Raw genomic sequence first — 14,961 nt, forward strand, 5'->3', positions numbered from 1 at the left:
CCCCCTCCCTTTTTTTTTTTCTCTTTTCTACAAAGAGCTTTACACTGTATCTCATTCACATTCTCACTCTCACACACACACTAATGGCAGCTCTGCAATGCAAGGCGCTAGGCTGCGATCCAGAGCAACTTTGGGGTTCAGTGTCCTGCCCAAGGACACTTCGGTATGTGGAGTCATGTGGGATGGGAATCAAACCACCAACCCTACGATTAGTGGACGACCCGCTCTACCACCTGATCCACAGCCGCCCCTTTCTCAGTTAATATTGCCCACAACCCCCTGCACCAGGGAGGGGGAGTTTTGTGACCGTTTGCGAGTGAGTGTAACAGACACGGTGGACGAGTGTGACAGTGGTGTAAGTGTAAGACCTGAAATGTTAAGCACTAATCAAATGGTTGGATGTTGCATAACACGTTTATCTTGCAGGGTCGAAGAGATGGATGAAGACGAAGAGCCCGAGCAGCATGTTCTCTTCTGTTACATGACGTCTTAGAATGTCCCAGTACTTGTATACTCTTTTTGTGAACGGAAAAATACATAGAGTGCAGAATGTGAAGAAGGGGAAAGGAAGAAAAAAAACAAGAGTACGTACTTTTAGTGTAAGAAGGCGAATTGGGATGCAGCACATCTTTATGGAAGGCTCATATATGGGTGTGATGGTCAGATGTCCGCAAACTTTTGAGCATGCAGTGTACATAGAGTAGGTAAGAATATCTCTGAAGGTTTCTCGTACAGCTTCAGAAGCACCGTTCTCTAACACACCTGCTGAAGGAGGTCTGTACTGCTGAGAGCAATCCAGTGTTCAGATAGTATCTGGTCAGAAGGCATAGCTTTTTATTATTTCTGAACATATTTTTCTGAAGAAATTATTTATTGCTAAAGAAAATCAGCGCTTCATTCAATTTGGCTTCATTTATAGGGTTCTTCGAGTGCTCCTCTGGAGGGGGATCCCTAAAGGTTTTATATAAGAAGCCCAAGAACTGGTAGCTCGGTGTTTAAGACTTGGACAATTGATCGGAAAGTTGAGAGTTCAAATCGCAGCACCACCAAGCTGCCACTGCTGGGCCCTTGACCCTCAACTGCTCAGTTGTGTATAAAATGAGGTAAAATGTAAATCACTCTGGATTAAGGGCATCTGTCAAATGCTGTAAATGGAAGAACTCACCATCTTTTTTTTTTTTCCCTAAGAGTGTACATGAGTACTAGAGTTATTGAAGATTGGATTCAAGTGAGCAGTCAAAAAGTCCTGTAATTTAACTCGTATAAATATAACTTTTTAAATATATATTTTGTAAACTGTGGAGTCCCTGGTTATGCTTTTTGCATACCTCCAATCCCTAGACCCCCACTTCAAGAACTACGGGGTACGGTCTAGTCAACTAGGTCAACTTGAGAATGGCATTGCATATAACTTTATCAAATACTGCATTAGGAGTGGTTTCATGTAGATTTCCCAGACCTGGTCCTGGAGAACCCTCTGCCTGCACACACTAATATTTCCCCACATGGAGGTTTCAGTTGTTCCAACACACCTGAATCAACTCAGGAAGGGATGTTCTTTAGCTTAGCAGTTAAACCAGGTGTGTAAGATAAAGGGTTCTCGAAGATGAACCTGGGGAACCTGTGGTTCATGATATGAAAATTAAACTCTGATGACATGGATGCATATTTCCCTCATGTGGTTAAGAACGTGAGATGGATTAGAGTATTAATCAGGGAAATTCCTCAAGAAATCAGGCAAGACACCAAGAATACAGTTCTGGAAATTCTAGACAAAAAGTGGGTCTATGTTTAAGATGCTAAAATGTTAAATATTTGACTTAATTTGGATTTATCATCATAGCACAATTCCCTAAGTTCCATTAGTGTTATTCCAGAGATTTAACAACTTATTCCAAGATGTGGAAATAAAAAAGAATGAGTGTCTAAACTGTGGACAGGTAGGGTGTAGTGAAAGGGGAAATAAACAGTCAATGAAGAAACCATCTGGTCATAATATACAAAATTTTATTATAAAAACCGTCTACACAATATTTCAAAGCTCAACGTCTAAAACATTTTTTTTTGGAGGATTAAACTACACATCCATTTTCCTCGTTTTTCCCGTTACAACGCCAGTGAAAACAAAAATCATTAACAAGAGAGAAACCACAGCTTGAGACAAAACAAAATAGGCAGTGCTTAACAAAACCGGCTGTTAAATTTACAAAACAGTACATGACCTGAATATGTATTTCATCTATACACATCTCTGTACATGTTTTGAGAGAATTTTTTTATGTAATTAAAAAAAAAACAAAACACCAAAGAAACGCTTATTTTTCACATTGCTTTGCATTTAAAAAAAAAAAAAAAAAAAAAAAAAAGCAGCACAAATTCCTGATAAATTTAATCATCGTCATCATCATCATCCAAGTCATCATCTTCCTCCTCGTCCTCCTCATCATCATCATCGTCGTCATCCGTCACTTCTACCTTCTTGCCCACTGGCCGACCCGGTCCACCCTTCTTCGCGCCATCTGTCTTTGCTCCCTTGGCACGGTATGCAGCGACGTCCTGGAATTCATAAACGTCATGTCACAAAACAGGAAGTAGAACAAATCTGTCCAAAACAAATCATTAAACCACAAAAACAAACATACCTTCTCATATTTCTCCTTCAGCTTCCCAGCCTTCTGCTCGTACGGAACTTTATCCTTGGCCGACAGTTTGGACCACTGCTCACCCAGCTTCTTCGCAATATCACCAATAGAGATGCCAGGGTACTCGCTCTTCACCTTTGGCCGGTAATCAGAGCAGAAGACGAAGAACGCAGATCTGTGCGGAGAACCAAAAAAATGCTTGAGGAAGCCAGACGTGTAGTGCATTTAAGACTAAGTCAATGTAATACATACAGGGTATAAATAATGCATTATAAACGTACGGTGGCCTCTTGGGTGCATTAGGGTCCTTCTTCTTCCCTTTCTTGGCTCCTTTCGGCGGCACGTAGTTTTTCATTTCCCGGTCGTAACGCACCTTGTCGGTTTTGGCCATTTCCTCGAATTTTGATTTCTCCTTAGGAGACATGGTCTGGTGGAGAGACATAACAAAAAGAAAGAAACATCAGCTTCACTATAATTACTTATGAACCGTGTCCCTCTGATATATATATATATATATATATAAAAAGATATATTTCCCCACGGACACTAGGGGGCGCTCTTGGAGCAGGGCAAGTCAGAAAAAGTAACCAGGAATTAAAAACAAAAACATGACCTCCAACTCCAAACGACTCCATTATAGTCAAAGGAGGAAAAAAAACCTTCATGCTTTCAAACACAAACTAAATTGTATGTTTTATGTTGTTAAAAAACTATAACAATTAAATAAATTCATTAATAAAAACTCACCTTCCATCTCTCGGCGCATTTCTTGGAGAACTCGGAGAAGTTGACGGACGTGTCCGGGTGCTTCTTCTTGTGCTCCTCCCGGCAGGTCTGCACAAAGAAGGCGTAGGACGAGGTCTTCCCCCTCGGCTTAGTCGGATCTTTCCCCATAACTTTCAAAGTCTGAAATTTGTTCGAGTTAAAAAAAAATATATATATATATAATGTTATAAAAGATCCGTCGAACGAACACAAACCAAGCACGCAACAAGAACAGGTTTTCTGTAACGTCACTGAGGGCTGAGGCGCAGGTCTAAACTGGTTTAATCCGATCGAGTTCCTGCTCGGTTTCCTCAGAACAATAAACAGCCCTCCATTTTATTTCCCGCCTAAACTGCTGACGAGCAACTCTATGCAGCCTGTTGAAGAAGAAAAAACTACGTTTTTTGGTAAAAGTTTTTTAAGGGTTTAAACGTCCATGTCGTGGTGTTATTTATTTATTTATTTATTTATAGTTTTCAACTGCCAGCTTGACTTTCGCGCGACTTTCGTTAGCAACAATGCTAACCGTTTTTTTTTTTTTTTTAACCTCAGCGCTGTATGGCGCGGACGCTCACTAAACTACAAGTTCGGTTGTCTACACATACACAGAAACAAACAAAAAATATAATTATTATACTTTTTTTTACAAGTTAAACAAGCAGGTCTGGATATACTTTTAAAAAGAAAATGCGTATGTTTTTTTTTTTTAGAAAGAGCGCTAAACACACCGTAGTTTCCTACAATACAACGCAGTAACATATTCTTTTACAACTACAGAGGTTAAACGCTCACCTGTACGTGTTGAATATTCACTCAGTTCAGTACAAGCAGAAGTTCTCTCAGGTGCTGTTTTGTATGTGGTGCAGGGCGTACAAACTTGATCCGAATGCACCCACGACTCCTCCCTCAACGTCTAAATCTGATTGGCTGGAAAGCGTTCAAAAATAGAATTCTTTGTTCCTATTGGCTGTTGGACGCCAAAAAAAAAAACAAGTACACTCATCTCTGTGATAATAAACGGTTAACACCCAGGCTGCGTTCCAATATGAGGTCCGATTGAACATGTAGTGCATTACGTAAGCGTGACGATGCACCCTAACTAGTGCACTTCTATAGTAAGTGCGATGAGATTTAGGTTTCGGACACCAGATGACGATTAAATCGTCGTGTTTTACTATTGGCTGAGGGATGGATTTTTAAAATGTCTGGCGGTTACGTTGGTTGAACGTCGCATTTCCATAGTGTTTTGGTTTTTAAGCATTATAGAGAAAGAAACAAACGAGTGATTAATTTAAATAAATTAGCGAAAGGAACATATATCTCGTTAAGTCTTGGAAAGTCAAAAATGTTTGGTTTAAAGTCTGTAACTAGCTGAACAGACAGGGTGTCTGGCTTACAACAGCTGTGTTTGTTTTTACACAGCCGCCATGTTGTGTTCTTGGTTTAGTAGTGGCGCGAAAAAAAAAAAAAAAAAAAAACGCGCTCCAAGGCGACAAAACATGGCAGATAGATGCCCTCTAAGTAAACAAGTTCATACTGTTGACGTTTATTTCATCAAATATAAAATGGCTCCCTAATGAAATACAGAAATCATTACAATACAGTACTTATATAATGTGTGTATATATATATATATATATATGTATGTATGTGTGTGTGTGTGTGTGTGTGTGTGTGTATATAAACAAACTCTCAAGATGCTTTCTAACCCATACAATTGATCATTTGCATGTCCTACAATTTTATGTAACGTATTTTTAACTTTATTGAATGCATCCGGTGGTGGAAAGTACTGAAAACTCAGTACCAACTTGAGTAAGAAGTACTAAACCATCACCTGAGTAGAAACATTCGGTGAACTTTAAAAAGAGTAAACAAATGTCCTTCTAAAAACAGACTTTCCACCTCATTGGGAGAAGATGAGCTCTTTTTCACTTGTTCACGGCAAACTCCTGACTTTCAGGTAAGTGCGACATTTATTTGTTTAAATTTCTGACCCATTTTCTAGATATAGCGTACGTTTTTATATGTCTACAGTCAAGCTATGACTTCAAAAATCCGAAAAACTTGATGTTTGTATACATAAACGGATTACATTGGTGAGTATACAAATGACCTACGCTGGTCTGAGATTACTGAGACATTATTATGACCCTGCTTTACTTTTTTATAGAAGTTCAAGCCCTGTGAGTTCATGATCAATTAAATAAACGAATTAATAGTTCATGGACTTTTCACATCTGGATTTTGTTCCACTTTCAGTTACTCGCTCGTTCCCATTGCGACAAAGTCGTGATTGTTAGGTATGTGTGATCCATCGTTTCATACAGAATACTTTTTTGTGTGTGTCAATTAACAACAGTTTAGCGTCAAAAGTCTGAAAATGTTCTACTTTGGTAGAAAGGAACTATTTTGGTAATATAAATCTTCCAAACTACATCCACTACTGCTTGATTGTTTTGAAGACACTACTTTTAAAAGTACTGTAATTCACTTGAGAAAGTGTAAGGCATTCAGGTACTGTAACGAATACATTGTTGTACTTCACATCTGGATTTTGTTCCTCTTTGTTTCTCACTGACTTCCTTTGCTGCAAACTCCAGATTGCTGTGTAAGTGCAAGTCTTTGCTGCAATTTAACCCATTTCTAGTGGAAGTCCTAACAGATGGTTGCAAACACTTCAGCACTTCTAGGTGCAGACAAAACAACTCAAGAGAGTTACACACAAGCAAATGAAAGCCTGTTAGGCCTTCTCGATAATACCGTTTCCCAATTCCAGTACAGAAAGCCATGCCATGTGCATTATGTTTATGCATTCTGTCTTTACCCAGATACAACCTTGTAATACTAATTTACATCATTTAAATGTGCACTGTAATACACTATAGAATTCACTATAGATATAAATATAATATACTATATAATAATATGTTTGAAAATGATGTGTGGTTCTATTGTTGTAACTACATTTTAAAAATCACAGACACTTTGGCTAGGGTTCACTTTCCGAACCACTGAAAGTGTGTGGTCCTTGATTAAAGTCCATCTTTTTGCCACTCTACATCTTCGTGTTTCCCCTGTACTATTGGACGCAATCATTCAAGCGTGTTGTCGGAAAACTCAAGAGCAAGTCTGGACATCTAGACTTATCACTATAAAATGTGCAGTTCAAACTTTACCACAAGACAAAACTGGCAAAAAAAAAAAACAACAACAACTGTAGTACCACTTTTTTTTTTTCTTTAGAGTTGTTTCACTTTTAACAGCTATGGAAATTCTGTCTATCTGTCCTGATCCTTCACAATCATTTATAGGTACATGACTAAATGATATGCATTAATGTTCGAGAAGAATGTAAACCCCATCCCCTGCTGTCTTTTACATTCAGTTGTTCCACTGAGAGCCTTAAATCACAATGAAGCACTTTCTCACATGCTAAAACGGCCCGGCAACAATTAGCATAACACTGTTACTTCAGCCCTGTGTTTAAAAGAAACACTTCTCACTTACCCCCTCCAGCAGTTAGAGGGATAGATGTTGGCAATGGTGATGATGATGATGAATAACTGCTGATGAATAGCTGCCCAACAAGTTTAAACAATAGGAAGGCCAAAGGGGATTTGAGGTGTTACAGGACTTTAAAGCTGTCGCGTTGCTTTTCAATGACACACACCTGAGGATTTTTCAAGGGCACAAAAGGCATGGATGAAGTGGGTGAATTGGCCACTTTGACTATCTAGTTATTTGTTGAAAACGAGTACATGACGATGTAGTCAGTCACACTACTATGATTTATTTTTTTCTTTTCTTTTTAAAGAAAATATTGCAAATTCGCATTTTTTTTCAGTGCTACACATGGCACTGTATATGTAGTGTAGTCACTATATACTCTTATTTAGTGATATTGATCAGCTACTGCAAGCGGATAACAATATACAGTGATGTAAAAAATTTGAAATAGATGTAACACTAATATTGTTACATTGGTACTGATAATGAGAGAAAAATATATAGTTTTAGGTGTACCTCATAACTTCAAATTGTCTAAATATGTTTTTAAAACAGGTCAAAGAAAACAGTACTTAAACTTTGTTTTGATAAATTATTCAAGCTTAAGAGTGACCCTTTTCAAAAGTATTTAAAAAAAAAACAAAACAAAACAATAAAATAATCTTTGCACTGCAGTGTTACATGACGTTCAAATTTCTCATTTCCAAATGTATCGAGACTTAATTTTACCGACGTCCTAAGCGCCACGACCATGAATACTTATCCAAGCTTTAAAATAAGCATTAAAATGTCTTCAAACTCCTCTTTATGAATTTATAACAGGTGCTGGTCCACGTCCTCCAGTGTTCTACCAGATTAAAAATCACATTGTGAGTCTTCACGACATCATTGCACGTAATGAACTGATTGCGTGTGGGTCTGACAGTATTGCGTCTTCTTCGTATACACAAAGAGCATTTTTGCCTTAAAAAAATGCTTCAGTTCTGAAGGTTCACTAAACCTGTATTGAGTTTCTGTCCACGTTCTTCCCATTTCCATGTGGGTTTCCTCTGGGGGTGTGTGCGCACGGTCATGATGTCCTACAATGGATTTCCGCCCCTTGTTTCCAGATCTGACCCTGACCAGGATAAAGTACTTACTGGAAATGAATAGATGACTGATATACCTGTAAATATTTACATACACAATAATAAAATGCCATTATATTTTTTAACAGATTATTCACATGATCATGTACAAAATGCTATAGTATTTTAGCGTATTTAAATACATTCAATAAAGGCAGTTAGATTTCAGCTTGATAATTAGGCTATTCAGTGCTTGTATACTGGTAGTCTGATAGTTTTCAGCTCAAAGAAGGACAGAATTATGCAAGAAATGTTAACCTTAGGGGAAAAAAATCCCAATAAACATTTCAGAGTAAAGGAAACATGGCAAGACGCTTATGTTCTTTGACAGAATATAAAGCCTCTGTGGAGTTTAAAAGAAATCTGATTATTCTCATGGCATGTTTCACATTACTGACATATATATATACACACACATACACTTTTAAATACATGAAATGAGTTATTTGCAAACTCGTACACATCTTTTCAGATATGTACTCGTACTGCACGTTGTGTCAGGTTACACCAAAACCATAACTGGAGACGAGTCACTTCAAATGTTGGTTTTATTTAATAACGTTTATACATTTCAATGCTTTATATTTATCAAATGTGTAATGAATCCTTCAAAGCGGCATTGTCTGAAATTGGACAAGCGTCATCCTGAGCACAATACCCCATACCTAATTATAGCACTGTCTGTTTTTTACTGGGTTGCACCATTTAAATGGATTGTAGAAATGACTTTAATGGTCATTTCTGTAAGGTCTACATGTTTGAGTTGATTTGAGAATTGAACCCCTATAAAGGCAGGACAGCATAATCTTAGCCACTATTTAAAGAACTCATCCTCGTGCAGCACACCTGGGTCTAATAAACTAAACCGCATATAAGCATATCTTGGTTAGAACAGGGTTTAGATTGATATTAGGGTTAGTATATGAACAATATACCTCCAGAATGGGACACACTGCCATAAAAGAGGAACGATATTTTATGCACAAACAGCAACAAAGCAGATTTACATTTCACTCGGTACTTGGAACTAGATGTTGGAGAACAGAATGTTAAAGGTCTCGAAGAGATCTTTCAGTCGCCATAAACAACATTTAGTCCACTCAAAGTCCGGTTTCAGGCGTTTTGCATGGGATCACAAAGGAGATTTTCGATCCAAAGAAGACATCCCTGTAAGAAAAACAGCAGTGTTTTGATTTTTTGTTAGTTTAGCTCAATATTGCACAAGTTATTAACAAATGATTAGAATGTTGACACTCCAGAATTTTCACAGTTATGTTATTTTATTGATAGACTTGTACGAACCCAGGAATTAATTTCAGTTCACAGCATGACAATGAAATTGTTTGAATACAGGGAAATTGATTTTTTGCCTGTATGCCTGGCAGAGGTAAAAGCAGTGATGCTAATCAGAGTTTGTCATTTAATTATTTAAGGCACAGTGTAGGCTACCGTCATATTACTAACATTGGTAGGTGGAGGAAATAAAAGAGTGTTTTATATGTCAGGTCCACTGAAAAGATACACAGTCTCTTCCGAAACTATTGGTACAGCAAGGCCCATTAATTAGTTTGTGCTCTACATTAAAGACATTTGTGTTTGAAATCAAAAGAGGGATATGAGACAAAAGTTTAGGATTTCAGCTTTTATTTCCTGGTTTTTACATCTTGATGTGTTAAACAACATAAAACATAGAATCTTTTGTTTCAGACCACCCAATTTTTAGTCCAGCAAAAGTATAGGAACTGATCATTCTTAAAGTAAATAACGCTTAATATTTGGTTGCATACCACTTGCTTGCAATAACTGCATCAAGCCTGTGACTCATTGATGTCACCAAATTGTTATTTCTTCTTTTGTGTTTCTTCTTTTGCTTTTCCAGACTTTTACCGCAGCCACTCTCAGCTGTTGATAATTTCGGGGGGTTTCTCTCTTCAGTCTCGTCTTCCGGAGGTGAAATGCTGCTCGGTTGGCTTAAGGTCTGGTGATTGACTTGACCAGTCTAAAACCTTCCACTTTTCCCCCCTGATGAAGTCCTGTGATGAGGTGGAAGTGTGTTTTGGATCATTGTCTTGCTGCATGGTGAAGTTCCTCCTGATTAATTTGGATGCATTTCTCTGTAAATTGTCAGACAAAATGTTCCTGTAAACTTCTGAATTCATTCTGCTGCTACCATCACGCCTTATATAATCAATAAAGATTGCCAGTTCCAGAAGCAGCCATGCAAGCCCAAGCCATGACACTACTCCGCCATGTTTCACAGATGAGCTTGTATGTTTTGGATCATGAGCAGATCCGTTCTTTCTCCACACTTTGACCTTTCCATCACTTTGGTAGAGGTTCATCTTGGTTCCAGAACATTTGTGGATCATCTCTGTATTTCTTTGCAAATTCCAATCTGGCTTTCTGATTCTTACTGTTGCTGAGTGGTTCGCGTTTTGTGGTATGGTCAAAATATTTATATTTTACTATTGAAATGTTCTTCAAATGGTCAATTGTGATACCTTAACTCCTGCCCTGTGAAGGTTGTTGGTGATGTCAGTAACAGTTGTTTTGGGGGTTTTCTTCACAGCTCCCACAGTGGTTCTGTCATCAACTGCTGTTGTTTTCCTTGGCCAACCCGTTCCATATCTGATTGCTCGGTACATCGGTGGTTTCTTTCTTTTTCAGGACATCCCAAATTGTTGAATTGGTTATGCCCAATGCTTGTGCAGTAGTTCTGATACATTTTCCCTCTTTTCTCAGCTTCAAAATGGCTTTATTTTCTCCCATTGACAACACTCTGGTCTTCATGTTGGCTTATCCTTTTTAACAAATGCAGTCTTCAGAGGTGAAACCTAATGCTCAAACCAAGCGTAGATATTCAGAGCTATTAATTCTTTAAACAGTCCGTTTAACAGGGCACAACTGGCTAGCAAGAAACACCTATCAGTCACATGTTCCAATATTTTTGATCACTTGAAAAGCTCTTTAACACATCTACATGTAAATGTGAGGAAACGGAAGCTGAAATTCTGATCTCATATTCATCTTATGATCTCAAACCTAAATGTCTTCAGTGTATAGTGAAAAGAGTAGAATTGGCCTTTCTCATAACAGCAGCTGGTAGCCAGTAAAATTTGAAAGAATGTGATGCTATAAGTAGGGGTCTGAGGTTAAACCTTATACTGCAATTACTGTGCAAAACAGTGTTGTTGAATGTATATATAATCAGCTGTTCAGTGTGTGTATTATGTTCTCCACTCACGAATAAGAACCTGGAACCTTCATCAAATATTTCAGGGATTCAAACCCTCCGAAAAGCCACTCCGAGCTTCGCCTCTGGTATGAAGTAATCCGAATAACAGTGCTTTATTTATTTTGTTTGTGTCTGAATAGAAGATCACTGTGGGTTATTCAGGTTCTCCCTTGAGCACAGCGTGTGTTACTGCTCATGCAAGACTGTGAGTCAGAAATATAGGCCAGCGTTTCATTCTGCCCACATGTCGGTATTACTTGGAATGTCATGATGGCTACAATGGTTTCTGTGTTCAACAGCAGTTGCATGACTCGACCTCTGTCACTCTTGGACTCTCCATTCTGACTCACGACATATGCTCCGCTTAGTGGCAAACCAGTGCAATTACCTGGGGCAGCAGAGCAGCTCGAAGAGGTTACAGTAACACACCACATCACACTCACTGCCCTCCCAGTAATGGTTCTGTAGCGAGTCGATGGGTCTCATCCTCTCCAGTCCAATTTCAAGGCAGTTTCTGTCCTTCAGCATCTTTTTGTAGCAGGACCAGCGGTTCGACGGAATCGCATCTCCCATACGTAACCCGAGCAGGAGAACGACTGCGATGATTAATACTTTCATTTTGTGATCCTGCAAAGGAAAAGAAATAAATGCTGTGTTCCTTTATTGTAAAAGAAAGACGATCTTCGTAATCGGATGCGAATGATATTATGAGTCTCGATTCGTCAAAGTTCCAGGAAATACAGTATAATGTAGCTGTTTTATTGTACCGAGCTTGTCATATTAAACATCCACAAGAAAAGTTACAAGGAAAAGAAAAGTTACAGAGAAATAGAAATATGATATAAGCAAAATACAGTTAACAAAAGCCTGCTGAATTTGCTGACACATGCTGTTATGTATATGGCAAAATGGAGAATTGCTGGTGAAGTGCCTGTAAACGCTAGAGAGTCACTAACTCTTCAGCATTTCACATTATGCTCATAAGAAAGCAATCAGAGCGTCAGCTTCATTGGGAACGAGGAATCAGAGTAGCTGAACAAATCTTTTTGAATCACTGTGTGAATAATACGCTAATTTTAATGGGAATTACATTCAGCCAAACAATATTACTGATCAAATAACCATAAACGAACACATTCTGAAGATTCAAAATGAACACACAGCCCTGTTCTTTCTATCCCATATGCAATGCACATACAGCAACAGCTTACCTGTGTGTGCGCGTGTGTGTGGGAGTGTGTGTGTGCTTGCATGCTCACCCGCCTGTAGTGCTGAGATGTGGGATGTCTCAATTGGATGAATCTGGATTCAACATTTATACAGCGAGCTGCTTATATCAGTCCTCTCTCTGACAGTTTCTCCCTCCCTTATTTCTCTCTCTCTCTCTCTCTTTCTCTCTCTCAGCCTCTCAGGCACCAGTAACCACTCTGTTCTCAGCCTCTCAGGCACCAGTAACCACATCCCACATATATCTACAGCGCTACAATTCATTTATTATCATTTATACCCCAGCGCTGTTGAATTCTCAAACCTGACTGGTCAGAAGGTGTTGCCTATTTAAAATAAATGTAAAAAAATCATTCTATAACAGCAGCTCTGATAGTAGTGGAGCTGCAAATCACAGGTTTATACTCTTTTAAAGCTCCCGTTCTAATATGTTGTCGTTTCTTTAGTACGAATTTACACATAAACTGATTAGAAAAAGTGCGTGATTGTCGATTTGGTGAGATTTTCTGTAAGAAGACGTTTATATAACATTCATGTAAGGAGTCTCCAGTGGTAAAGCTGTCATTTTATGTTTTCCGACAACTTCAGGACAGAGGAGTTTATACTTTGAGGTTTCTCGGTGACATGATAAGCTGCGTTTTTGTGTTTTAGTAACTTCAAGAGAAGGAAGAACGCTCGGCTGGTGAGGGAACGACTGTTTATAGCTGCTGTAACGTAAATGATAACAGGAACTTATAACTTGATGACTTGTTTTTGTGGATGTTGCGCAACATTAAACATAACTATAATCAGATAAAAAGACTGATGTGTCGGTCTTTAATTAATGAAAGTTTAAATTGCTGTGGTATAAAAGGAATGAAGCACTTCAGAGCGTGCCATTTTTGGAAAAGAATACATTTTCGGGTGGTAACAGGAACTGCGTCATCACACCACCCCTTCATTAATTATTTTTCTATAACAGCATGACACCGAGTGTTTTATTCAACGCGTACATTTTTTTAGTCATATATATGATTTGATTTATTTTTAAGCACATTGTCTGTGCACTTTTATTAGGTTTTATGGTTTCATTATGAGCTATTGTTCATTTACAGTTATTCATTCGGCAGACATTTATATCCTGCCTGACTTACAATGAAGATGTGAGGAGTCTTGCTCAGTGGCCCAAAAGAGGCAGCTTGCGGTACCAGCCCAGAACCTGAAAACCTTAAAGCCACCGCTGCAATTTTATAAACTTAATTCCTGAACCCGAATTTAATCTCGTAACTGCTCCTATACAAATAATATTACCCTAATACCCGTTTCCAAAATGGTGACAATCATCTCTATGCCTACTTCATGGCTTCATAAAGGAATTTAAGCCTATGCCAAAATGTAAAAGTGTGTAAGTGTGTGTGTGTGTGTACTGCATTTCAAGAAGCCAGCACATGCAGCCACATGCTATGCCAGATTTAGCTCCTGAAAACAAACAGGAGGCTTATAGAGGTTTCAAATTCAGCACTGAAAATGCACTGGACCTCATTGTGTTTGCACCGAGGCTCCAGTGTGTCAGTTCTCTTTTTTTAAAAAAAAAAAAAAGCGCTCTCTTTTTAATAATAATAATAATAACGTTTACATACACTCGATACTTAATACTGCGTGCTGTTACCCGGATGATCAACGACTGTTTTTATGTTTTGTGTACTTTTGAACAGGATGATCAGTGTAAATTGTCGTTATTTTATTTAAATCTCTTATTTTTTTTTCCCTTTAGTACTGCCCATCAGACGCTACATAAGATGTTTACATGTTTCCCAGAGAAAAAAGAATAATTTACACCTCCCTGACTCTTAATGTATCGTGTTACCTTCTTGAGCACCAGTGAACGTTTGCACCTAGTGTAATAGTCGTGTACGAGTCCCTCGGTCGTCCTCAGTGTGAAAAGATGGATCTCGACATCAGATAGTCGCTGCTGGAAAGGGGTCAGATATGCAGAAGATGCTGGAAAGGCAAAGAATCTGCAGGACCTGGAGGATTTTTCTGAAGAACCGTGGGCAGTTTAACGGTCACAAAAACATACAACACACAAACTGGTTCATTTGTGTAAATTCAGTTATTATTCATTATATCTTGTGGACTATATGTAGATATTTGTTATGTGAAATAGATCATTCAGGGCAGTACTGAATAAAAAATATAATGCAGTTTTTATGATCCCTCTTATTTATTTATTTATTAATTATTTTAAAATTATTATCATTTTGTAGATTCTGCAAGGCGTATGTAAACTTATGACCGTAACTGTATATAGACACAGTTGGCTGTCACACTGCTGTATTTTTATACCACAGTGCAGCTGCAAATCACAGGTTTATATTTATGCACTCATTCTAATACGTTATCGTTTCTATAGTAACAGCTCATTCACACAGCCTTGTACAGCGACTGTTTATGGCTTCTAAAACGTAAGCGTTAA

The 14,961-nt window shown here is 38.2% G+C and overlaps 3 protein-coding genes across 4 annotated transcripts in view; 1 reads left to right on the plus strand and 2 right to left on the minus strand.

Moving 5' to 3' along the window:
* The window catches only part of galnt7 (UDP-N-acetyl-alpha-D-galactosamine: polypeptide N-acetylgalactosaminyltransferase 7), a 35,991-nt gene extending 34,469 nt beyond the window's left edge, over positions 1-1,522 (plus strand). For both annotated transcript variants that reach the window (XM_053622121.1, XM_053622120.1), the window contains exon 12: positions 1-1,522. This exon is cut by the window's left edge and continues 1,749 nt beyond it. The gene's annotated coding sequence lies outside the window, so the exon portion shown is untranslated.
* A 465-nt stretch (positions 1,523-1,987) lies between these two features.
* hmgb2a (high mobility group box 2a) lies at positions 1,988-4,330 on the minus strand. The gene is made up of 5 exons (XM_053622123.1): positions 4,200-4,330; positions 3,390-3,548; positions 2,924-3,069; positions 2,643-2,817; positions 1,988-2,556 (listed from the first exon to the last, which is right to left on the minus strand). The coding sequence occupies exons 2-5, from the start codon at positions 3,534-3,536 to the stop codon at positions 2,389-2,391; spliced, it is 636 nt and encodes a 211-aa protein (XP_053478098.1). The 5' UTR covers positions 3,537-3,548; positions 4,200-4,330; the 3' UTR covers positions 1,988-2,388.
* Positions 4,331-8,591: 4,261 nt separating this feature from the next.
* LOC128606104 (scrapie-responsive protein 1-like) lies at positions 8,592-14,363 on the minus strand. The gene is made up of 3 exons (XM_053622124.1): positions 12,539-14,363; positions 11,668-11,906; positions 8,592-9,211 (listed from the first exon to the last, which is right to left on the minus strand). Exons 2-3 carry the CDS (start codon positions 11,895-11,897, stop codon positions 9,145-9,147), a joined length of 297 nt encoding a protein of 98 aa, XP_053478099.1. The 5' UTR covers positions 11,898-11,906; positions 12,539-14,363; the 3' UTR covers positions 8,592-9,144.
* Between the last annotated feature and the right edge of the window lie 598 nt (positions 14,364-14,961).

This window comes from Ictalurus furcatus, chromosome 3, assembly GCF_023375685.1.
Source record: "Ictalurus furcatus strain D&B chromosome 3, Billie_1.0, whole genome shotgun sequence".
Taxonomy (NCBI): Eukaryota; Metazoa; Chordata; class Actinopteri; order Siluriformes; family Ictaluridae; genus Ictalurus; species Ictalurus furcatus.